General features: G+C 50.8%; 1 protein-coding gene across 1 annotated transcript in view; it reads left to right on the forward strand.

Moving 5' to 3' along the window:
- MEGF8 (multiple EGF like domains 8) overlaps window positions 1-24,496 on the forward strand; it is a 57,497-nt gene extending 33,001 nt beyond the window's left edge. The window contains exons 26-43 of the mRNA XM_040419901.1: window positions 436-650; window positions 1,817-1,927; window positions 2,009-2,127; window positions 2,207-2,411; window positions 5,982-6,153; window positions 6,223-6,386; window positions 9,863-10,007; window positions 10,335-10,566; window positions 11,743-11,872; window positions 11,959-12,169; window positions 12,252-12,466; window positions 13,935-14,142; window positions 14,229-14,394; window positions 18,329-18,521; window positions 18,811-18,981; window positions 19,298-19,428; window positions 20,015-20,141; window positions 21,967-24,496. Of these exons, the coding sequence (XP_040275835.1) occupies window positions 436-650; window positions 1,817-1,927; window positions 2,009-2,127; window positions 2,207-2,411; window positions 5,982-6,153; window positions 6,223-6,386; window positions 9,863-10,007; window positions 10,335-10,566; window positions 11,743-11,872; window positions 11,959-12,169; window positions 12,252-12,466; window positions 13,935-14,142; window positions 14,229-14,394; window positions 18,329-18,521; window positions 18,811-18,981; window positions 19,298-19,428; window positions 20,015-20,141; window positions 21,967-23,196 (4,145 nt within the window). The 3' untranslated portion in view covers window positions 23,197-24,496. The remainder of the gene's footprint in view (window positions 1-435; window positions 651-1,816; window positions 1,928-2,008; window positions 2,128-2,206; window positions 2,412-5,981; window positions 6,154-6,222; window positions 6,387-9,862; window positions 10,008-10,334; window positions 10,567-11,742; window positions 11,873-11,958; window positions 12,170-12,251; window positions 12,467-13,934; window positions 14,143-14,228; window positions 14,395-18,328; window positions 18,522-18,810; window positions 18,982-19,297; window positions 19,429-20,014; window positions 20,142-21,966) is intronic.
- Window positions 24,497-25,109: the final 613 nt, after the last annotated feature.

Below are 25,109 nucleotides of genomic sequence, written 5' to 3' on the forward strand. Positions count from 1 at the left end.
CAGGGGCCGGACACAAGGGCAAGTTTGGACTGTTCCTTTAAGGGATTGTCATGAGTTACGTAAATCCTATTACGTAAATCCTACCAGATGATTGTATAATGGAAAGTTCTTCCTCTTTCTACTATGTCTGAGTGTCTATTCCTCGCCACTTTCAAAGACTCTGCTTGCTGTACATGAGTATGGCCGTTCCTGTTTCCATGTATCAGGCAGCACATGCCTTTCATGTCTGACAGATGCGTCCGCACCTAGCACATAGGTCCGCATAGAAATGGTGGGACTCATGTGCCACCTCTGTGTTCATTCTCTGCCTGGATGTGGTGGTCTCCTCACCAGGCGACACGGAGGTCGGGGCTCCCTGTTGTGGGGGAGGGGGCAGGTCTCGGGCTGTCTGTGGTTAACTGTGGTTCTCGTATTATGTGCTCCGTATTCCATCAGGCGTCCTCGTTGTGTATTACGAAGCAAACAACACCGAACCTTCTGGTTTTAATGCCACGTACACAGTCCACGAATGCCACCCCCCGTGCGGACCCAACAAGGTGTGCCGGGGTCAGAGCTGTGTCTGTCGGAGTCCGCTATCCGGTCCGTACTGTCTGCGCAACGTGTGTCCCCGAAACTGCTCAGTGGAGGAGGAGAAAGGAGTCTGCAACCAGGTGAGGACCCCCGAGCCTCAGTGTAATCAGGTGAGGACCCCCGAGCCTCAGTGTAACCAGGTGAGGACCCCCGAGCCTCAGTGTAACCAGGTGAGGACCCCCGAGCCTCAGTGCAACCAGGTGAGGACCCCCGAGCCTCAGTGTAACCAGGTGAGGACCCCCGAGCCTCAGTGTAATCAGGTGAGGACCCCCGAGCCTCAGTGTAATCAGGTGAGGACCCCCGAGCCTCAGTGTAATCAGGTGAGGACCCCCGAGCCTCAGTGTAATCAGGTGAGGACCCCCGAGCCTCAGTGTAACCAGGTGAGGACCCCCGAGCCTCAGTGTAACCAGGTGAGGACCCCCGAGCCTCAGTGTAATCAGGTGAGGACCCCCGAGCCTCAGTGTAACCAGGTGAGGACCCCCGAGCCTCAGTGTAATCAGGTGAGGACCCCCGAGCCTCAGTGTAATCAGGTGAGGACCCCCGAGCCTCAGTGTAATCAGGTGAGGACCCCCGAGCCTCAGTGTAATCAGGTGAGGACCCCCGAGCCTCAGTGTAACCAGGTGAGGACCCCCGAGCCTCAGTGTAACCAGGTGAGGACCCCCGAGCCTCAGTGTAACCAGGTGAGGACCCCCGAGCCTCAGTGTAATCAGGTGAGGACCCCCGAGCCTCAGTGTAATCAGGTGAGGACCCCCGAGCCTCAGTGTAATCAGGTGAGGACCCCCGAGCCTCAGTGTAATCAGGTGAGGACCCCCGAGCCTCAGTGTAATCAGGTGAGGACCCCCGAGCCTCAGTGTAACCAGGTCAGGACCCCCGAGCCTCAGTGTAACCAGGTCAGGACCCCCGAGCCTCAGTGTAATCAGGTCAGGACCCCCGAGCCTCAGTGTAATCAGGTGAGGACCCCCGAGCCTCAGTGTAATCAGGTCAGGACCCCCGAGCCTCAGTGTAATCAGGTCAGGACCCCCGAGCCTCAGTGTAATCAGGTGAGGACCCCCGAGCCTCAGTGTAATCAGGTGAGGACCCCCGAGCCTCAGTGTAATCAGGTGAGGACCCCCGAGCCTCAGTGTAATCAGGTGAGGACCCCCGAGCCTCAGTGTAATCAGGTGAGGACCCCCGAGCCTCAGTGTAATCAGGTGCGGACCCCCGATCGGTGTACTCAGTGCCATCCTTGTGTCCTGTGGTCCTGCAGACCCTCGGTGTTTGCTTCTGCTCCGCTGGTTACGCTGGAGGCGACTGCTCCGTTCGGCTGGACTCGGGGAAGATCGTGTGGGAAAGTCTTATGGACCCTCAGCTCACCGCGGTAAGTCCTTTCACAACTGCCCTCCTGTACCTTTAAGAGACGCTGCCCCCCGGTCCTCACCACCCTGCCCCGTTTCTTCAGGACACGGCGAGTCGCTTCTTGCACCGTCTGGGCCACACCATGGTGGAGGGGCCGGACAGCACTCTCTGGATGTTCGGGGGTCTCTCTTTAAGAGATGGCGTGCTGGGAAGTGTCTACAGGTGGGTGTCACGTTGCTCCTGCCGCCTTCATCCCCGCATCTGGTGACCTTTATCTTCACGCCTGTCCTCTTCCCTGCAGGTACTCCATCTCTGAGCGCCGCTGGACCCAGATGTTAGCCGGGACGGAGGGTGGGGGTCCCGGCCCAAGCCCCCGTTACTTCCATGCTGCTGCGTACAACGCCCTTCGTAACGCTATGTATATAATGGGCGGCCTGACCAACTACAGGGCGTACAGTGACTTCTGGGTGCTGAACCTCACCACCCTGCAGTGGAGGAAGGAACTGGTGAGGCCTGCTCGTCTTTAACCCCTCGGGGACCTGTGCCGTACGTAGTACACAGTCCGTCTGTCACCCTTTCGTATGCAATGAAATACAATGGGAAGGCAGCATAGAGCTCCTCTGTAGTGATCCTCTGTTATTCCTGCTGGAAATGTCTGAATCTGATCTACAAGGAGAGGGTTAATGCCCAGATGTCGGTTTCTTCGTACATTTCTATTAGGAATATCAGAGGAACATTACAGGACGGAAGATCTTCTGGGCCTGAGATTTCATGGAGGGTCCCTTTAACCCCTTAAGGACGCATGACGTACCGGTACGGCATGTTTCCCGAGTCCTTAAGGACCCATGACGTACCGGTACGTCATGTGTTGTTCCGATCACTGCCGCCCGGCCGGCTGTGATCGGAACATGGTGCCTGCTCAAATCATTGAGCAGGCACCTAGGCTAAATGCGCGGGGGGGTCCCGTGACCCCCCCATGTCGGCGATCGCAACAAACCGCAGGTCAATTCAGACCTGCGGTTTGTTGCGATTTCTGCAGTTTCTGATCCCCGCGGTCCCTGACCGCGAGGATCAGAAACTTTATAGTGCCCAAAATCTATCTGTATCCCCCCCCCCCTGCACCCCCGAGTGATTTTAGCCCGGTGGGAGGTGCAGGGGGAGGGTTGCGGGCGGTGCGGGAGGCGGGCGGTGCGGCAGGCGGGATCGCGATCCCCCGCCCGCCTCCCCTTGAAAATTCATTGGTGTTCAGTGGGTATACCAGGGTGCCAGCACATTGCTGGCACCCTGGTATAAACGGCTGACATCGACGATGCGATGTCAGCCGTTTAACCCTTTCCATACAGCGGTCCGTACGGAGCGCTCTATGGAAAAGGTTAACAGCTCAGGGAGCTCCCTCCCTCTCCGATCGGGGGGCTGCTGTGCCTTTGCAGCCCCCCGATGGAGAGGGAGAGAGCCCCCAGACAGCCCCCCGACAGCCCCGTCCTTACCCTTCCCCGTCTGCGAAGTTCTGAGCAGACGGGGAAGGTTCCCATGGCAACAGGACGCCTGCTCAGGCGTCCTGCTGTCCATGGTGCTGAACAGATCTGTGCTGAAGGCAGAGATCTGTTCAGACAAAGTGTAAGTAAAATACAGTAGAAAACACTATATGGTGTACTGTACTGTATTATACAGACATCAGACCCATTGGATCTTCAAGAACCAAGTGGGTCTGGGTCAAAAAAAAAGTAAAAAAAAGTGAAAAAAAAGTAAAAATCAAAAAACACATTTATCACTGATTAAAAATGAAAAAAATAAAATTCCCTACACATGTTTGGTATCGCCGCGTCCGTAACGACCTGATCTATAAAACGGTCATGTTACTTTACCCGAACGGTGAACGCCATAAAAATAAAAAATAAAAAACTATGATGAAATTGAAATTTTGCCCACCTTACTTCCCAAAAAAAGTTAATAAAAGTGATCAAAAAAGTCGCATGTACGCCAAAATTGTAACAATCAAACCGTCATCTCATCCCGCAAAAAATGAGACCCTACTTAAGATAATCGCCCAAAAACTGAAAAAACTATGGCTCTTAGACTATGGAGACACTAAAACATCATTTTTTTTGTTTCAGAAATGAAATCATTGTGTAGAACTTACATAAATTAAAAAAATGTATACATATTAGGTATCGCCGCGTCCGTATCGACCGACTCTATAAAAATATCACATGACCTAACCCCTCAGGTGACCACCGTAAAAAAATTAAAATAAAAACGGTGTAAAAAAAGCTATTTTTTGTCATCTTACGTCACAAAAAGTGTAATAGCAAGCGATCAAAAAGTCATGTGCACCTCAAAATAGTGCAAATCAAACCATCATCTCATCCCGCAAAAAATGAGACCCTACTTGAGATAATCGCCCAAAAACTGAAAAAACTATGGCTCTTAGACTATGGAGACACTAAAACTTTTTTTTTGTTTTAAAAATGAAATCATTGGGTAAAACTTACATAAATTAAAATAATTGTATACATATTAGGTATCGCCGTGTCCGTGACAACCTGCTCTATGAAATTACCACATGATCTAACCTGTCAGATGAATGTTGTAAATAACAAAAAAAAAAAAACTGTGCCAAAAAGCTATTTCTTGTTACCTTGCCTCACAAAAAGTGTAATATAGAGCAACCAAAAATCATATGTACCCTAAACTAGTACCAACAAAACTGCCACCCTATCCCGTAGTTTCTAAAATGGGGTCACTTTTTTGGAGTTTCTACTCTAGGGGTGCATCAGGGAGGCTTCAAATGGGACATGGTGTCAAAAAAACAGTCCAGCAAAATCTGCCTTCCAAAAACCGTATGGCATTCCTTTCCTTCTGCGCCTTGCCGTGTGCCCGTACAGCGGTTTACGACCACATATGGGGTGTTTCTGTAAACTACAGAATCAGGGCCATAAATTTTGAGTTTTGTTTGGCTGTTAACCCTTGCTTTGTAAAAAATCTTAAAATGGAAAATCTGCCAAAAAAGTTAAATTTTTAAATTGTATCTCTATTTTCCATTAAATGTTGTGCAACACCTAAAGGGTTAACAAAGTTTGTAAAATCGGTTTTGAATACCTTGAGGGGTGTAGTTTCTTAGATGGGGGCACTTTTTTGAAGTTTCTACTCTAGGGGTGCATCAGGGGGGCTTCAAATGGGACATAGTGTCAAAAAAACAGTCCAGCAAAACCTGCCTTCCAAAACCCATACGGCGCACCTTTCCCTCTACGCCCCGCTGTGTGCCCGTACAGTAGTTTACGGCCACATATTGGGTGTTTCTGTAAACGGCAGAGTCAGGGCAATAAAGATACAGTCTTGTTTGGCTGTTAACCCTTGCTTTGTTAGTCGAAAAAATGGGGTAAAATGGAAAATTAGGCAAAAAAATGAAATTCTCAAATTTCATCCCCATTTGCCAATAACTCTTGTGCAACACCTAAAGGGTTAACGAAGTTTGTAAAATCCGTTTTGAATACCTTGAGGGGTGTAGTTTATAGAATGGGGTCATTTTTGGGCGGTTTCTATTATGTAAGCCTCGCAAAGTGACTTCAGACCTGTAGTGGTCCCTAAAAATTGGGTTTTTGTAAATTTCTGAAAAATTTCAATATTTGCTTCTAAACTTCTAAGCCTTGTAACATCCCCAAAAAATAAAATATAATTCCCAAAATGCTACAAACATGAAGTAGACATATGGGGAATGTAAAGTCATCACAATTTTTGGGGGTATTACTATGTATTACAGAAGTAGAGAAACTGAAACTTTGAAATTTGCTAATTTTTCAATTTTTTTTTGTAAATATGGTATTTTTTTATGCAAAAAAATTTACTTTTTTGACCCAATTTTAGTAGTGTCATGAAGTACAATATGTGACGAAAAAACAATCTCAGAACGGCCTGGATAAGTCAAAGCGTTTTAAAGTTATCAGTACTTAAAGTGACACTGGTCAGATTTGCAAAAAATGGCCAAGTCCTTAAGGTGAAATAGGGCCGAGTCCTTAAGGGGTTAATGGGGGTCATTGTGTAATCCTGCAGTACATAGGCTTCCATTCTGTTCCCAGGACCCCATCTTGCCGCCTGTGGCGGGCCACACCCTCACTCCTCGCCGCGGCTCCTCGCTGGTTCTGATTGGTGGATATTCCCCCGAGAACGGATTTAATAACCGGGTGCTGGAATATAACATAGAGCTGGAGACCTGGACGGCGGGGCATCATACGGGCACGCCGCCCACAGGTGAGTCCATACGGGGTTAACCGCGATGTGACTGCCCCGGGGCTGCGCTGACCCCTTCTCATCTTGCAGGACTGTACGGTCACTCCACCATCTACCACGAGGCCACGGACGCCTTCTATGTCTTCGGCGGACATCGCTTCCATGTGGAGGCCGTGACCCCGTCCCCGGAGCTCTATACCCTGTATTACCCTAATCTGACGTGGAGCTTGCTCGCCCCCTCTCAGGGGAGAAAGGTAACTGCACGTGACAACATGGCCGCCGTTCTGCCACGGGCGCGGTAATGTACCGTAATCCTGTTCTAACTCCAAGCCTCACCCTCATTGGACAGAATTGGAAAAACATGGCTGCTCTTTTCCAAAAATAGCGCCGCACTTATCCGCAGGTTGTGTGCGGTATTACATCTCCGCTCCATTGCAGGGAATAGGCTGCATTACCACACGCGGCGGCCATGTTTTCCTGAAACCCCGGTAATGATGCAGTAACGAATGACATCCGCTCCGTCACCGCGAACAAAGGGGGGCGCTGAGCGGTGGGCGCTGATTGGACAGTCCGTGTGTACAAGGATGGAGACCGCACGTCCTGGCGTTGGAATCTATTCCAGATGCCACGTTTCGGCTGAGGAGGTCTCCGTACTTGTATACTCGGACTCGCCATGATGAGTGGTCAGCTCCCGGAGCGAGCAAACCACTGAATACCGGGTATCGGAGAGTAACCCTTTCAGTGCACTGGACCAGGAACGTAAGAATGCTGGCAATTAACCCTTTTAGTGTCCTAGACCTCAGTGGATGCTGGCATTAAAGGGTTATCCAACCCCTATAATGCCCCCCAAAATGCCCGGACCTCTCATACTGGTTATACGAACCCCAGCACCCGCGCCGCTCCTGATGCCCGCACGGCTGCCGCTGCATCTCCCCATCACGCGGACCAAGCTGCCAAAAGCGGGCTGTGACAGGGAGGGGCCTCCCTAGCGTCGCGGCCTGCTATTGACTAACGCCCAAACCTTAGGATAGGTCTTATCAGATTAGCGGGGGTCCAACGCCCAAACCCCACCGATCAGCTGGTTGAAGGGAAGGCCTTGTGCCGTGTGAGTGTAGCCTTCCCTTCACTGTTTACCTGCTGCTGATCAGTGTAATTATAAGAAGCCATCCCGTTCGCTTCTGTGGACGGCTCTGTAGTAGTCGCTTCTGTGGACGGCTCTGTAGTAGTCGCTTCTGTGGACGGCTCTGTAGTAGTCGCTTCTGTGGACGGCTCTGTAGTAGTCGCTTCTGTGGACGGCTCTGTAGTAGTCGCTTCTGTGGACGGCTCTGTAGTAGTCGCTTCTGTGGACGGCTCTGTAGTAGTCGCTTCTGTGGACGGCTCTGTAGTAGTCGCTTCTGTGGACGGCTCTGTAGTAGTCGCTTCTGTGGACGGCTCTGTAGTAGTCGCTTCTGTGGACGGCTCTGTAGTAGTCGCTTCTGTGGACGGCTCTGTAGTAGTCGCTTCTGTGGACGGCTCTGTAGTAGTCGCTTCTGTGGACGGCTCTGTAGTAGTCGCTTCTGTGGACGGCTCTGTAGTAGTCGCTTCTGTGGACGGCTCTGTAGTAGTCGCTTCTGTGGACGGCTCGGTAGTAGTCGCTTCTGTGGACGGCTCTGTAGTAGTCGCTTCTGTAGACGGCTCTGTAGTAGTCGCTTCTGTGGACGGCTCGGTAGTAGTCGCTTCTGTGGACGGCTCTGTAGTAGTCGCTTCTGTGGACGGCTCGGTAGTAGTCGCTTGTATATGGACGGCTCGGTAGTAGTCGCTTCTGTGGACGGCTCGGTAGTAGTCGCTTCTGTGGACGGCTCGGTAGTAGTCACTTCTGTGGACGCCTCTGTAGCAGTCGCTTCTGTGGACGCCTCTGTAGCAGTCGCTTCTGTGGACGCCTCTGTAGTAGTCGCTTCTGTGGACGCCTCTGTAGTAGTCGCTTCTGTGGACGCCTCTGTAGTAGTCGCTTCTGTGGACGCCTCTGTAGCAGTCGCTTGTATATGGACGGCTCGGTAGCAGTTGCTTGTATATGGACGGCTCGGTATTAGTCGCTTCTGTGGACGCCTCTGTAGTAGTCGCTTCTGTGGACGCCTCTGTAGTAGTCGCTTGTATATGGACGGCTCGGTAGTAGTCGCTTCTGTGGACGGCTCGGTAGTAGTCGCTTCTGTGGACGCCTCTGTAGCAGTCGCTTGTATATGGACGCCTCTGTAGCAGTCGCTTGTATATGGACGCCTCGGTAGCAGTCGCTTGTATATGGACGGCTCGGTAGCAGTCGCTTGTATATGGACGGCTCGGTAGCAGTCGCTTGTATATGGACGGCTCGGTAGCAGTCGCTTGTATATGGACGGCTCGGTAGCAGTCGCTTGTATATGGACGGCTCGGTAGCAGTCGCTTGTATATGGACGGCTCGGTAGCAGTCGCTTGTATATGGACGGCTCGGTAGCAGTCGCTTGTATATGGACGGCTCGGTAGCAGTCGCTTGTATATGGACGGCTCGGTAGCAGTCGCTTGTATATGGACGGCTCGGTAGCAGTCGCTTGTATATGGACGGCTCGGTAGCAGTCGCTTGTATATGGACGGCTCGGTAGCAGTCGCTTGTATATGGACGGCTCGGTAGCAGTCGCTTGTATATGGACGGCTCGGTAGCAGTCGCTTGTATATGGACGGCTCGGTAGCAGTCGCTTGTATATGGACGGCTCGGTAGCAGTCGCTTGTATATGGACGGCTCGGTAGCAGTCGCTTGTATATGGACGGCTCGGTAGCAGTCGCTTGTATATGGACGGCTCGGTAGCAGTCGCTTGTATATGGACGGCTCGGTAGCAGTCGCTTGTATATGGACGGCTCGGTAGCAGTCGCTTGTATATGGACGGCTCGGTAGCAGTCGCTTGTATATGGACGGCTCGGTAGCAGTCGCTTGTATATGGACGGCTCGGTAGCAGTCGCTTGTATATGGACGGCTCGGTAGCAGTCGCTTGTATATGGACGGCTCGGTAGCAGTCGCTTGTATATGGACGGCTCGGTAGCAGTCGCTTCTGTGGACGGCTCGGTAGTAGTCGTTTGTATATGGACGGCTTCTTATAATTATGCTGCTCAGCTCAGCAATGTCGACGTCAAGCAGGTAAACAATGAAGGAAAGGCTACGCTTGCAAGGAGCGTGGACTTCCCTCCAACCAGCTGATTGGTGGGGGTGTTGGACCCCTGCCAACTCCTGAGGAGAGGTCATCAATATTAATATCCTGGAAAACCACTTTAAAGGGGGTTATCCAATGTCTCCAGCAGCCCCCCCCCCATGTGCCGGGCCCCTCACAGGTAACATACTTACCCCTCTCCTGTTCCCCGCGCCGCTGCCGCTTCTCCCTGTACACGGATGAAAACATCCGGTGGAGGGCAGCTAATAGCAGTAGCTATAGTATGTTACCTGTGAGGGGCCCGGCACATGGGGGGCTGCTGGAGACATTGGATAACCCCCTTTTCCTACCTTATACTGGGGACCATTAGCGCGCTGTATATTATGTATAGGAAGCTCCGGTGCCCAGGACCCCACCGCCCCATATACACAGGCTTAGAGGTGGCATTGCTTTCATGGTTACGGACTTACCTTTACACCCATGGGTGACGTATCCTATGGAGGGTGGTGGGACTGTTATTGGGGCGATTCCCCCGTAGATGGATGGTTTTCAGCCCGTTTTTTGCTTTTCCTCCCCCTTAGCCCCTGTCTCACTTCTTCCACGTGGCCGCCGTGTTGAAGGACACCATGGTTGTGGTGGGAGGTCGCACAGAGCAGCAGGAATACAGCAATCAGGTTCTCTTCTACCAGATCCACTGCAATGCCTGGATCCGTCCCAACAAGAGCGGTGAGAGCAGCCAGTATTAACCATTTATGTACTGTTCTGTTTTCAGATTGCTGGGGGTCCGTCCCCTGAGAGGGGGACGTAATGCTACACCACGGCTGTGGCCCTTTATTCTCAGGATGCCAGCAGTCGGACCCCCACCAGTCATAAAGTGATGGTATCTCTTAGCAACATCAGATGAAAATACCCCTTTAACAGCTGATTGGAAAGGGGAGGGACCACTCGGGACCCCTTTAAATGTCACCCTGCGGCACACGCTGTGTGTAAGTATTCTGTGATCACTTACCATTTCAGGATGTTTACTTGTATTTATCTTCTTTGTCTTGGCAGATGTCATTTTGGGGGTCCCTATGAATGAGTCAATAGGTCACGCTGTGGCCGTGGTGGGTGGACGACTCTACATCTCAGGGGGGTTTAATGGTGTGGCCCTTGGCCGTATGGTGACGTTGTCCGTGCCCTCGGACCCCTGCATGCTGTTCAGCACCCCCTCCTCCTGCAACCATAGCGCTGGCAGTTGTGTCTGGTGCCATTACAGCTGCATGTCCGCCGACATCGCTGAAAGGTGAGTGAGAGAGACGGCTTCATGTGAACCTACCGGCACCATATGTGCAGGAGACAAACCTACCTGCAGCTGTGCCATATGTGCAGGAGACATACCTACCTGCAGCTGTGCCATATGTGCAGGAGACATACCTACCTGCAGCTGTACCATATGTGCAGGAGACAAACCTACCCGCAGCTGTGCCATATGTGCAGGAGACAAACCTACCTGCAGCGGTACCATATGTGCAGGAGACAAACCTAGCTGCAGCTGTACCATATGTGCAGGAGACAAACCTACCTGCAGCTGTACCGTATGTGCAGGAGACAAACCTACCTGCAGCTGTGCCATATGTGCAGGAGACAAACCTACCTGCAGCTGTGCCATATGTGCAGGAGACATACCTACCTGCAGCGGTACCGTATGTGCAGGAGACAAACCTACCTGCAGCTGTGCCATATGTGCAGGAGACATACCTACCTGCAGCGGTACCATATGTGCAGGAGACAAACCTACCTGCAGCTGTACCATATGTGCAGGAGACAAACCTACCTGCAGCTGTGCCATATGTGCAGGAGACAAACCTGCCTGCAGCTGTACCATATGTGCAGGAGACATACCTACCTGCAGCGGTACCGTATGTGCAGGAGACATACCTACCTGCAGCGGTACGGTATGTGCAGGAGACATACCTACCTGCAGCTGTACCATATGTGCAGGAGACATACCTACCTGCAGCGGTACCGTATGTGCAGGAGACATACCTACCTGCAGCTGTACCGTATGTGCAGGAGACATACCTACCTGCAGCTGTACTGTATGTGCAGGAGACATACCTACCTGCAGCTGCGTCATATTTACAGAAGACATACCTACCTGCAGCTGTACCATATGTGCAGAAGACATACCTACCTGCAGCGGTACCATATGTGCAGGAGACATACCTACCTGCAGCTGTGCCATATGTGCAGGAGACATACCTACCTGCAGCTGTGCCATATGTGCAGGAGACATACCTACCTGCAGCGGTACCATATGTGCAGGAGACATACCTACCTGCAGCGGTACCATATGTGCAGGAGACAAAGTATTGGTTGTATTGAAGGGGCCCAGGACCCCCCTCGTGTTTTGTGGAGCTTGGGCTGGAGGAATTTCTATTTCACATCATTTTTGTATTATATCGCGGTTATTTTCCAGGCGCAGCTGCTCGCATTCGTCTTCATCGTGTTTCCCGCTGCCGAGGTCCGCGGACGATTGCCGGAGACTGAAGACCTGCAGCGAGTGCCTAGCGCAGCACCCCCTCTCCATGAGCGCACAGCTGGGCACGGTGAGTCCTGCCCCGGCGAGGGCTACGTGATATATATGTGGCTGACAGGATCCGTCTATACAGTACTGTACGTTGTGCCCGCTCAGGTGGCGCCGCGCTGTAAGTGGTGTACTAACTGCCCAGAAGGCGCCTGCATCGGCAGTGATGGAAGCTGCACCTCCGAGAACGACTGTCGTATTAACCAGCGGGAGATCTTCCTGGCCAGCAACTGCTCGGAGATCTCATGTGAGGCGTCTGATTGCCACAAGTGCATTGCTTCTGGGAAGTGCATGTGGACCCGCCAGTTTAAGCGCACAGGTGACATCCTCTGCCCCCCCCCACACCCGCTCCCTGTGCCCGCTGTAATCTCCCCAGCTAATCCCGTCTCTTACCCTCCTAGGAGAGACCCGCCGGATCCTGAGCGTGCAGCCCACCTACGACTGGACTTGCTTCAGCCACTCGCTGCTCAATGTCTCTCCGATGCCCGTGGAATCTTCTCCACCACTTCCGTGTCCAACTGCGTGTTACAACCACAGCACCTGCCACGAGTGTCTGAGCTCCAAGGGAGCCGATGGCGGTTGGCAGCAGTGTGTCTGGAGCGTTGCCCTGAAGCAGGTAATTCAGTCGAGTTTATTTGCTGCAAACCAGTAAAAGGAAACATGGAAACATAGTGGAAGTTTTACAGATCGTTTTCCTATATTCTTGTGATCCACAGTCAACACTTACATGATTATCATAAGGAGCTCCTATATCAGTAGAATTACTGTAATATACTCCAGAGCTGGACTCATTAATTCACTGTGTACATACATTACTTATCCTGTGCTGATCCTGAGTTACATCCTGTATTATACTCCAGTGCTGCACTCACTATTCTGCTGGTGCAGTCACTGTGTACATACATTACTTATCCTGTACTAATCCTGAGATACATCCTGTATTATACTCCAGAGCTGCACTCACTATTCTGCTGGTACAGTCACTGTGTACATACATTACTTATCCTGTACTGATCCTGAGTGACATCCTGTATTATACTCCAGAGCTGCACTCACTATTCTGCTGGTGCAGTCACTGTGTACATACATTACTTATCCTGTACTGATCCTGAGTTACATCCTGTATTATACTCCAGAGCTGCACTCACTATTCTGCTGGTGCAGTCACTGTGTACATACATTACTTATCCTGTGCTGATCCTGAGTTACATTCTGTATTATACTCCAGAGCTGCACTCACTATTCTGCTGGTGCAGTCACTGTGTACATACATTACTTATCCTGTACTAATCCTGAGATACATCCTGTATTATACTCCAGAGCTGCACTCACTATTCTGCTGGTACAGTCACTGTGTACATACATTACTTATCCTGTACTGATCCTGAGATACATCCTGTATTATACTCCAGAGCTGCACTCACTATTCTGCTGGTGCAGTCACCGTGTACACACATTACTTATCCTGTACTGATCCTGAGTGACATCCTGTATTATACTCCAGAGCTGCACTCACTATTCTGCTGGTGCAGTCACTGTGTACATACATTACTTATCCTGTACTGATCCTGAGTTACATCCTGTATTATACTCCAGAGCTGCACTCACTATTCTGCTGGTGCAGTCACTGTGTACATACATTACTTATCCTGTACTGATCCTGAGTTACATCCTGTATTATACTCCAGAGCTGCACTCACTATTCTGCTGGTGCAGTCACTGTGTACATACATTACTTATCCTGTACTGATCCTGAGTTACATCCTGTATTATACTCCAGAGCTGCACTCACTATTCTGCTGGTGCAGTCACTGTGTACATACATTTCTTATCCTGTACTGATCCTGAGTTACATCCTGTATTATACTCCAGAGCTGCACTCACTATTCTGCTGGTGCAGTCACTGTGTACATACATTACTTATCCTGTACTGATCCTGTATTATACTCCAGAGCTGCACTCACTATTCTGTTGGCTGCTGGTCTGGTGCATTCTGGAAGAGATGTGATTATATTTGTACTTTTCAGAGAAACTCAGATTTTTTTCTGTTTTTGTCTTTTCCGGTTCCCCCCCCCTTCGTTTAGTGCATGAGCCCCACGTTCCTGCCGATGCGATGTGCTGCTGGCGCCTGCGGCAGAGTCCTGAGCGGAGCAGAGAATTGCTCGCCCTCCTGCTCCCGTCACACTCACTGTGCTGCCTGCATTCTGCACCCCCGCTGCGGCTGGTGCGCCCGGCGGGGAGGGAACGGGGAGGGCAGATGTTCGGAGGGAGGGCTCAGTGCACCCACTCAAGGTAAGCGGGCGAGCAGGCGGAGGTTTTATTACATTAGGCTGCGCTTTGTGTAACGCTGCTGCACGTGTTTCGTCTTCTTGCGGCAGGCTTGGGGGAGCAGTGCGTTTCGCTGGAGTCTCACTGGGCCTTCATGTCCTGCCCCCCTGAAAACGAGTGTCTGAACCATCATCACGACTGCAACGAGACCCAGAACTGCAGCGACCTCCTCCAGGGATTCCAGTGCACCTGCAAGAAGGGCTACACCCTGCACAAGTGAGTGCCACGCCCAGCGCCCCAGGGACCGCCCATGAGGGCCGCTCATGCACCCGCAAATACCTGGCTCAGTACCACAATCTGGCGTCGTGTAAGCGCAGGGCGACGCCGCACAATATGTCAAGATAATCAAACTCCACCATACGGCCGGCTCCAGTGCGGTGCACAGTCAGTGCAAAGTCCAAAAATAATGGTGGAAGCGGCGGTGGGGTCACGGACCAGAAGCAGAGCCGCTGTGCTGTACGTGCACACGAGGTTCAGCCGACGGTGTCACACGTGATAGAATTAGGCTAGTCTCACACTAGCGGCAAGCAACTCCGGACATACGGACGCAAACAGATGCATTTGTGAGACGGATCCATCTCACAAATGAATTGCAATACCGGATCCGTCTTTCCTGGTTGTCATCCGGAAAAACGGATCCGGTATTTATTTTTTTCTAAGTTTTAAAGGTCTGCGCATGCGCAGACCGCAAAACCGGATCCATTTTGCTGGAACACTTGGGGCCGCATCCGGCATTAATGCATTTCAATGGAAATGAATGCCGGATCCGGCAAGTGTTCAGCATTTTTGGCCGGAGAGAAAACTGCAGCGTGAATGCGGTATCTTCTCCGACCAAAAAACATAAGAGGGACTGAACTGAATGCACTGAATGGCTCTAGTCAGAATGCATTAGGGTAAAACTGAAGCGTTTTTTCCGGTATTGAGCCCCTAGGACAGAACTCAGTACCGGAAAACAAAAACGCTAGTGTGAAAGTAGCCTTAGCATATACGTTTTTTTGGGTGGACTTTGCAGGATGGAAAAGCATAGTGTACGCTTCTGCAACCTGTTTCTTCAACATATATGTTAAATGTGGGACTAAAACATGATATTAACAGCCCCTATGTGGAATGTAGTAATCTCCTGAGCTCCCTCTAGTGGTGGCTGTATATATCTGTATGTAGTAATCTCCTGAGCTCCCTCTAGTGGTGGCTGTATATATCTGTATGTAGTAATCTCCTGGGCTCCCTCTAGTGGTGGATGTATATATCTGTATGTAGTAATCTCCTGAGCTCCCTCTAGTGGTGGCTGTATATATCAGTATGTAGTAATCTCCTGAGCTCCCTCTAGTGGTGGCTGTATATATCTGTATGTAGTAATCTCCTGAGCTCCCTCTAGTGGTGGCTGTATATATCTGTATGTAGTAATCTCCTGAGCTCCCTCTAGTGGTGGTTGTATATATCTGTATGTAGTAATCTCCTGATCTCCCTCTAGTGGTGGCTGTATATATCTGTATGTAGTAATCTCCTGAGCTCCCTCTAGTGGTGGCTGTATATATCTGTATACAGTAATCTCCTGAGCTCCCTCTAGTGGTGACTGTATATATCTGTATGTAGTAATCTCCTGAGCTCCCTCTAGTGGTGGTTGTATATATCTGTATGTAGTAATCTCCTGATCTCCCTCTAGTGGTGGCTGTATATATCTGTATGCAGTAACCTCCTGAGCTCCCTCTAGTGGTGGCTGTATATATCTGTATGTAGTAATCTCCTGGGCTCCCTCTAGTGGTGGATGTATATATCTGTATGTAGTGATGTCCTGAGCTCCCTCTAGTGGTGGCTGTATATATCTGTATGTAGTAATCTCCTGAGCTCCCTCCAGTGGTGACTGTATATATCTGTATGTAGTAATCTCCTGAGCTCCCTCTAGTGGCGGCTGTATATATCTGTATGTAGTAATCTCCTGGGCTCCCTCTAGTGGTGGCTGTATATATCTGTATGTAGTAATCTCCTGATCGCTCTCTAGTGGTGGCTGTATATATCTGTATGTAGTAATCTCCTGATCTCCCTCTAGTGGTGGCTGTATATATCTGTATGTAGTAATCTCCTGAGCTCCCTCTAGTGGTGGCTGTATATATCTGTATGCAGTAACCTCCTGAGCTCCCTCTAGTGGTGGCTGTATATATCTGTATGTAGTAATCTCCTGAGCTCCCTCTAGTGGTGGCTGTATATATCTGTATGTAGTTATCTCCTGGGCTCCCTCTAGTGGTGGATGTATATATCTGTATGTAGTGATGTCCTGAGCTCCCTCTAGTGGTGGCTGTATATATCTGTATGTAGTAATCTCCTGAGCTCCCTCCAGTGGTGACTGTATATATCTGTATGTAGTAATCTCCTGAGCTCCCTCTAGTGGTGACTGTATATATCAGTATGTAGTAATCTCCTGAGCTCCATCTAGTGGTGGCTGTATATATCTGTATGCAGTAATCTCCTGAGCTCCCTCTAGTGGTGGCTGTATATATCTGTATGCGGTAATCTCCTGAGCTCCCTCTAGTGGTGGCTGTATATATCTGTATGCGGTAATCTCCTGAGCTCCCTCTAGTGGTGGCTGTATATATCTGTATGTAGTAATCTCCTGAGCTCCCTCTAGTGGTGGCTGTATATATCTGTATGTAGTAATCTCCTGAGCTCCCTCTAGTGGTGGATGTATATATCTGTATGTAGTGATGTCCTGAGCTCCCTCCAGTGGTGACTGTATATATCTGTATGTAGTAATCTCCTGGGCTCCCTCTAGTGGTGGCTGTATATATCTGTATGTAGTAATCTCCTGATCGCTCTCTAGTGGTGGCTGTATATATCTGTATGTAGTAATCTCCTGATCGCTCTCTAGTGGTGGCTGTATATATCTGTATGTAGTAATCTCCTGAGCTCCCTCTAGTGGTGGCTGTATATATCTGTATGTAGTAATCTCCTGAGCTCCCTCTAGTGGTGGCTGTATATATCTGTATGTAGTAATATCCTGAGCTCCCTCTAGTGGTGGCTGTATATATCTGTATGTAGTAATCTCCTGAGATCCCTCTAGTGGTGGCTGTATATATCTGTATGTAGTAATATCCTGAGCTCCCTCTAGTGGTGGCTGTATATATCAGTATGTAGTAATCTCCTGAGCTCCCTCTAGTGGTGGCTGTATATATCTGCATGTAGTAATCTCCTGAGCTCCCTCTAGTGGTGGCTGTATATGTCTGTATGTAGTAATATCCTGAGCTCCCTCTAGTGGTGGCTGTATATATCTGTATGTAGTAATCTCCTGAGCTCCCTCTAGTGGTGGCTGTATATATCTGTATGTAGTAATCTCCTGAGCTCCCTCTAGTGGTGGCTGTATATATCTGTATGTAGTTATATCCTGAGCTCCCTCTAGTGGTGGATGTATATATCTGTATGTGGTAATCTCCTGAGCTCCCACTAGTGGTGGCTGTATATATCTGTATGTAGTAATCTCCTGAGCTCCCTCTAGTGGTGGATGTATATATCTGTATGTAGTAATCTCCTGAGCTCCCTCTAGTGGTGGCTGTATATATCTGTATGCAGTAGTCTCCTGAGCTCCCTCTAGTGGTGGCTGTATATATCTACATGTAGTAATCTCCTGAGCCTCCTCTAGTGGTGGCTGTATATATCTGTATGTAGTAATCTTCTGAGCTCCCTCTAGTGGTGGCTGTATATATCTGTATGTAGTAATCTCCTGAGCTCCCTCTAGTGGTGGCTGTATATATCTGTATGTAGTAATCTCCTGAGCTCCCTCTAGTGGTGGCTGTATATATCTGTATGTAGTAATCTCCTGAGCTCCCTCTAGTGGTGGCTGTATATATCTGTATGCAGTAGTCTCCTGAGCTCCCTCTAGTGGTGGCTGTATATATCTACATGTAGTAATCTCCTGAGCTCCCTCTAGTGATGTCTGTATATATCTGTATGTATAATCTCCTGAGCTCCCTCTAGTGGTGGCTGTATATATCTGTATGTAGTAATCTTCTGAGCTCCCTCTAGTGGTGGCTGCAGGTATTTTGTTTCATTACAGAAGACTTGCAGCACTAGATCAGATGAATGCAGCTCTCATTTGTTTGCAGTCCTCATTAAGCTTTATGTTCTGTGTTTCACTGTCCTCATTCTCTGCTTTTTTCAGTGTGACGGGTCTGTGTCACCCTGTATGTGAACACGGCTGTGTCAATGGAACCTGCGTGGAGCCCAACAGATGCCGCTGTGACTTTGGTTATGTAGGGGAGAACTGCTCTGTGGCATGCCGGTGTAATAAGCACAGTGACTGCGCAGGACTCGGGGCGGAGGACGTGTGCCTGCAGTGCCACAATAATACCATGGTCAGTGGATTACGTCCCATTTTACCTTTGGGGCGCCGGGCGAGAAGGAATTCTGAACTCCGTTTTACTACATTTATCACGTGGTGGGGGATTTAAATATCTTTGCATGTGGATAATTCTGTGCCTGACTTCTATGCGGGGTGTTTGGATATTTTCTTACCTCCACCTGGATATTTCAGGGGTATTTTCTTATCTGCGCTCTTCTGCCTGGCCTGTAGGTTGGGTATTTGGATATTTCAGGAGTATTTGAGGGTATCTTCTTATCTGCGCTCTTCTGCCTGGCCTCTAGGGGGAGCACTGTGAGAAGTGTAAGCCGTTGTTTGTCGGATCAGCTCTAAATGGTGGCACCTGCCGTCCCTGTCTGGAGTTCTGCCGTGGGAACAGCGAGGTGTGTCTGAACATGGAGGAGTACGAGAAATCCCTGAAGGAGCCTGACAAGTATTCTCTGGACACAGACAAGGTTTGTGTGAAGACTGGAAGAACTATAGGAGACCTTCCTCCTCTTAGATCCAGTGACAGGCAGAGTTACAGGAGACCTTCCTCCTCTTAGATTTAGTGACAGGCAGAGTTACAGGAGACCTTCCTGTCCTTAGATCCAGTGACAGGCAGAGTTACAGGAGACCTTCCTGTCCTTAGATCCAGCGACAGGCAGAGTTACAGGAGACCTTCCTGTCCTTAGATCCAGTGACAGGCAGAGCTATCTAACCTTACAGCTAGAGGGTTCAGGCCCTGCGGAGGAAGGTTCTGTGCATGTACTTATGTCTTTGCTCCTGCAGATCCCGTCCTGGGTGAGTCAGGGTCCCAGCGAGGACTCGGCGGTGTGTGTGAACTGTCAGAATAACAGCCTGGGAGACAAGTGCGAGGGCTGCCTGCCGGGGTACTTCCTGCTGGACAAGCGCTGCACCAAGTGAGTACTGTGGAGGCCGCCAGCACAGAGCCGCCACGGGATCATATCCACTTCGGTCAGTACAGCTCTTCACCACCGGGTGGCAGCACTACTCGCCCTCAGCGTGACTCCTCCAGCTTTTCCTGCTGTCAGTGATTTATTTTTTTTAGGTTCTTTTTACGACATTCGCCGCGTGAAATGAATAACGTGGTCCCTTTTTGTACATTGGGCCATTACGGATTTGCGGCAGTTTTGTTTTTGTAACGTTTTTTTTATTTCCTGTTTTTTCACTTTTCAGAACATTTTCTTTTCCTTTTTCTCTTGACCGTTTCTTATGGACATGCAGTCGCTCCATCACTTTCATAGTACTGCGCCCTGCCCCCGCCCTGCAGGCTCATGGACTTTGTCAGTGTCCCTGCAGGAGCGCCCCTCCCTCTGTAACACCTCTCATGTGCTGTTGACTGCAGCAGCATCTAAGGGGTTAAAGTGCCCAGATGGGGGCCTCGAGCAGCAGGGTTGGGGTCGGTTAATGGCTGGCGCTGCTCCTTTCTGCCATTTCATTCCTCTGGTCCTCTCACTGACTCAGTCGCCGTCTTGTATCTCGCAGATGTCAGTGTAACGGCCACGCCGACACCTGCAACGAACTGGACGGAACCAACTGTCCTTGTGGCAACAACACGGAGACCCAGAACTGTCAGAACAGCGCCGACAAGAAGGACTGCTACAAGTACCAGGTGCCAGAACCTCAAAATGCACACCTCAGCCGCTGCAGAACCTCCTAATAAACACCTCAGCTGCTGCACAATCTCCTAATGCACACCTCAGCCGCTGCAGAACCTCCTAATACACACCTCAGCTGCTGCAGAACCTCCTAATACACACCTCAGCTGCTGCAGAACCTCCTAATACACACCTCAGCTGCTGCAGAACCTCCTAATACACACCTCAGCTGCTGCAGAACCTCCTAATACACACCTCAGCTGCTGCAGAACCTCCTAATACACACCTCAGCTGCTGCAGAACCTCCTAATACACACCTCAGCTGCTGCAGAACCTCCTAATACACACCTCAGCTGCTGCAGAACCTCATAATACACACCTCAGCCGCTGCAGGATCTCACAATACACACCTCAGCCGCTGCACAACCTCACAATGCACACCTCAGCTGCTGCACAACCTCACAATGCACACCTCAGCTGCTGCACAACCTCACAATGCACACCTCAGCTGCTGCACAACCTCACAATGCACACCTCAGCTGCTGCACAACCTCACAATGCACACCTCAGCTGCTGCACAACCTCAGCTGCGGCACAACCTCACAATGCACACCTCAGCTGCGGCACAACCTCACAATGCACACCTCAGCTGCGGCACAACCTCACAATGCACACCTCAGCTGCGGCACAACCTCACAATGCACACCTCAGCTGCTGCACAACCTCACAATGCACACCTCAGCTGCTGCACAACCTCACAATGCACACCTCATCTGCGGCACAACCTCACAATGCACACCTCAGCTGCGGCACAACCTCACAATGCACACCTCAGCTGCTGCACAACCTCACAATGCACACCTCAGCTGCTGCACAACCTCACAAAGCACACCTCAGCTGCTGCACAACCTCACAATGCACACCTCAGCTGCTGCACAACCTCACAATGCACACCTCAGCTGCTGCACAACCTCACAATGCACACCTCAGCTGCTGCACAATCTCACAATGCACACCTCAGCTGCTGCACAACCTCACAATGCACACCTCAGCTGCTGCACAACCTCACAATGCACACCTCAGCTGCTGCACAACCTCACAATGCACACCTCAGCTGCTGCACAACCTCACAATGCACACCTCAGCTGCTGCACAACCTCACAATGCACACCTCAGCTGCTGCACAACCTCACAATGCACACCTCAGCTGCTGGACAACCTCACAATGCACACCTCAGCTGCTGCACAACCTCACAATGCACACCTCAGCTGCTGCACAACCTCACAATGCACACCTCAGCTGCTGCACAACCTCACAATGCACACCTCAGCTGCTGCACAACCTCACTATGCACACCTCAGCTGCTGCACAACCTCACTATGCACACCTCAGCTGCTGCACAACCTCACTATGCACACCTCAGCTGCTGCACAACCTCACTATGCACACCTCAGCTGCTGCACAACCTCACTATGCACACCTCAGCTGCTGCACAACCTCACTATGCACACCTCAGCTGCTGCACAACCTCACTATGCACACCTCAGCTGCTGCACAACCTCACTATGCACACCTCAGCTGCTGCACAACCTCACTATGCACACCTCAGCTGCTGCACAACCTCACTATGCACACCTCAGCTGCTGCACAACCTCACTATGCACACCTCAGCTGCTGCACAACCTCACTATGCACACCTCAGCTGCTGCACAACCTCACTATGCACACCTCAGCTGCTGCACAACCTCACTATGCACACCTCAGCTGCTGCACAACCTCACATATACAGTCTTCAGGTTTCTCTCCTCACTTCTCTCTGTTCCCCGTTTCTCCTGCAGTGTGCGAAGTGTAAAGACTCCTTCCATGGGAACCCGGTGAATGGCCGCCAGTGTTACCGCCTCATGACTGTGGAGCAGGAATATTGCTTCGATCCGACCTCACAGAGTAACTGCTTCCACGAGCCGAACATCCAGAACTTGCCGTTTGGACGCAGCGTGTTTTTTGGGGTGCAGCCCAAGTTCACCAATGTGGACATCAGAGTGACTGTTGACGTGACGTTTGGCTGTGTGGACGTCTTTGTGTCCACCTCCCCGGAGAGCTTTGCTGTTGACGTTGACCCGTTGACAGGGGTTCACTCTGTGCGAATCGCTGACAGTGAAGCTTCTGGGGGGCCCGAACCCCTGACTGCCGCCTCTTATAATAATAGCGTGTGGTCCGCCATCACTAGATCCTCTTGGCTCCGCGAGGAACGTCCTAAGGGTCTAATCACCTACATTACAGTCCGCAATCAGCAGACGGTGCTGATAGTGCGGGGGGGCAGGGACCGGGTGGTCATCACGTACCCCCACGAGCTGCACACCCTGAAGAACAGCCGCTTCTATCTGCTGCTTCTGGGCAATGCCACCAGCGGGTCCGGGGAGTCGCAGGGCCTGCTCTTCTTCCGCCAGGACCAGGCGCACATCGACCTCTTTGTCTTTTTCTCTGTTTTCTTCAGCTGCTTCTTCCTCTTCCTCTCAGCCTGCGTCCTGCTCTGGAAGGTGAAGCAATGGCTGGACGTCCGCCGGGAGCAGCGGCGCCACCTGCAAGAGATGAGTAAAATGGCCAGCAGACCATTCGCTAAACTGACCGTCTATTTCCACCCAGACGTAGAGATGGTTGGGCTTCATCCTGGAGGACCAGTTTTGCCTTCGATTCCCCATCATCACCACCACCACCATCATCATCACCATCGCTCCAAGCCCAGGCTGAAGTCTTATGACCCGTCGGCACCGCAGCCGCCTTCATTGCGCCATTCGGACCCTTTCTTGTCGCAGCTCCTGGGTTACACGTACTCCAGCTTCCGAGTTGGGCCTATCACCCTGGAGCCCACGGATGATGGCATGGCTGGGGTGGTGACTCTGCTGCTGCAGCTCCCGGGTGGTGCCCAGGCCCCCAATAGAGCCTGTCTGGGTTCTGCCCTCGTGACTTTACGCCATAACCTGCAGGAGTACTGTGGGACCAGCCACGTGGTCAGCAGCTCCAGGAAGGGACTTCTGAGCCACGAGAACCTGACCAGCATGTCACTGTGAATGAGGGGCCCATGGGGCCCAGACTGTATGGACGTGCCGACTTCTCTAACTTAACGGTTTTCTATGATATTTATGTTGGTTACGTGCAATGACTTTTTTTATTTTATTTTAATTGAGGGTTTTATTTGGGATCCTCTGAAAAACACTACTACGATGGACTGCACCCCCGGGGGCCCCGGACTGCACTAATACAGCGGTCGTGTACGCAACCCGGCGCTGGCCTGTATATAGGCAGCTGTGCATGGAAAGAGTTAATCTCTGCAACAAGAGACTGTTAAAATGTACAATAAACATGGCCGCCCTCCGCGCACACAGAGTTATAAGCCTGGCCGCCATCCGTGCAGTTCCAGTGGCATGCCAGGGGTTAAAGTTACAGAGGAGAGATTGGTGTCAAAAAGTGCGCACTGTCCTCACAGCCCTAATGAACTTCTTGACCCATATCCCTCCAGGCAAGCTTGTAATTATGAGCTGCAGTGTAAAGTATGGGGGAAGGAACAGCTGCAGTTTGAGCCTCTGATATGGCAGGAGGGTAGATCTCAGACTCCACAAGAAAAGCAGCATTACCCATAGGAGGCGAGGTCTGAGCTCCCACAATCCACTGCTCTGGATAGAGGGGTTATAAACGGTACACAAGGATGGAGAAGAAAACAGCTGCACTGGAAAGCATGGGGGATGGACTGCTGCAGTGGAAAGCATGGGAAATGGACAGAGCTGCAATTTAAAGCATTGGAGGATGGACAGAGCTGCAGTGTAAAGCATGGGGGATGGCCAGAGCTGCAGCCTGAGCCTGTTGATGCAGGAGTTGGATTGCAATAGACTGTGCTTTACTGACTACTACCACCTGCATCCACAAGAATCACAGTTTCACATATGCCACTATGTATGATCAAGTTCCGACACGATTTAGTTGATGGATGTGCGTTCTTAAAGGGGTTGTACAGATTTAGAAGAACTTGGCTGCTTTCTTCCAGAAAGAGCACCACTCTTGTATATAGGTTGTGACTGGTATTGCACCTCTATCTAATCTGCAGTACCAGACACAACCTGAAGACAGGTGTGGCGATGTTTTTTTTCTAATGTTGTACAGCCCCTTTAAGAACAGTCTGTCATCATTCCAAGATCTTAAAAGAATGTTCTAGCTAAGACTGACACTGTGTGGTGCTTCATGCAGGGTCTGAGGGGGTGGAGCATGACACGGGTTGATAGAGCATGCTCTCAGGCCCCGCCCTCAGGCAGAACAGTCGCTCAGTCTTCTCGATGACATCTACGCTGCTTCACAATAAAAAAGAGAAAACCTAAATCCTGTGTAGATTTAAGTTTTGCCAACTCCATTGCAGTGTAGAGATGTGTCCACCAGAGGGCGATGGTGTAATGTGATCTCGTGTATCTGTGTAAGATTTCCAGTATTGATGTGTGCAGGAAGGAGGAGAAACCCAACTGCAGAATCATACTGGTGCCCCCTACCGGTGCTGACACCATCTGTCACACCAAAGAGGATGCCCCCCCCTAAGTGTCATTCATACATACTGCGCTGCTACACCCAGAGGGCTCTGCCCCCTCGTAGTGTCACTCATACATACTGTGCCGCTACACCCAGAGGGATCTGCCCCCTCGTAGTGTCACTCATACATACTGCGCTGCTACACCCAGAGGGCTCTGCCCCCTCGTAGTGTCACTCATACGTACTGCGCTGCTACACCCAGAGGGCTCTGCCCCCTCGTAGTGTCACTCATACATACTGTGCCGCTACACCCAGAGGGATCTGCCCCCTCGTAGTGTCACTCATACATACTGCGCTGCTACACCCAGAGGGCTCTGCCCCCTCGTAGTGTCACTCATACATACTGTGCCGCTACACCCAGAGGGATCTGCCCCCTCGTAGTGTCATTCATACATACTGTGCCGCTACACCC

This window comes from Bufo bufo, chromosome 1 (genome assembly GCF_905171765.1).
Source record: "Bufo bufo chromosome 1, aBufBuf1.1, whole genome shotgun sequence".
Taxonomy (NCBI): domain Eukaryota; kingdom Metazoa; phylum Chordata; class Amphibia; order Anura; family Bufonidae; genus Bufo; species Bufo bufo.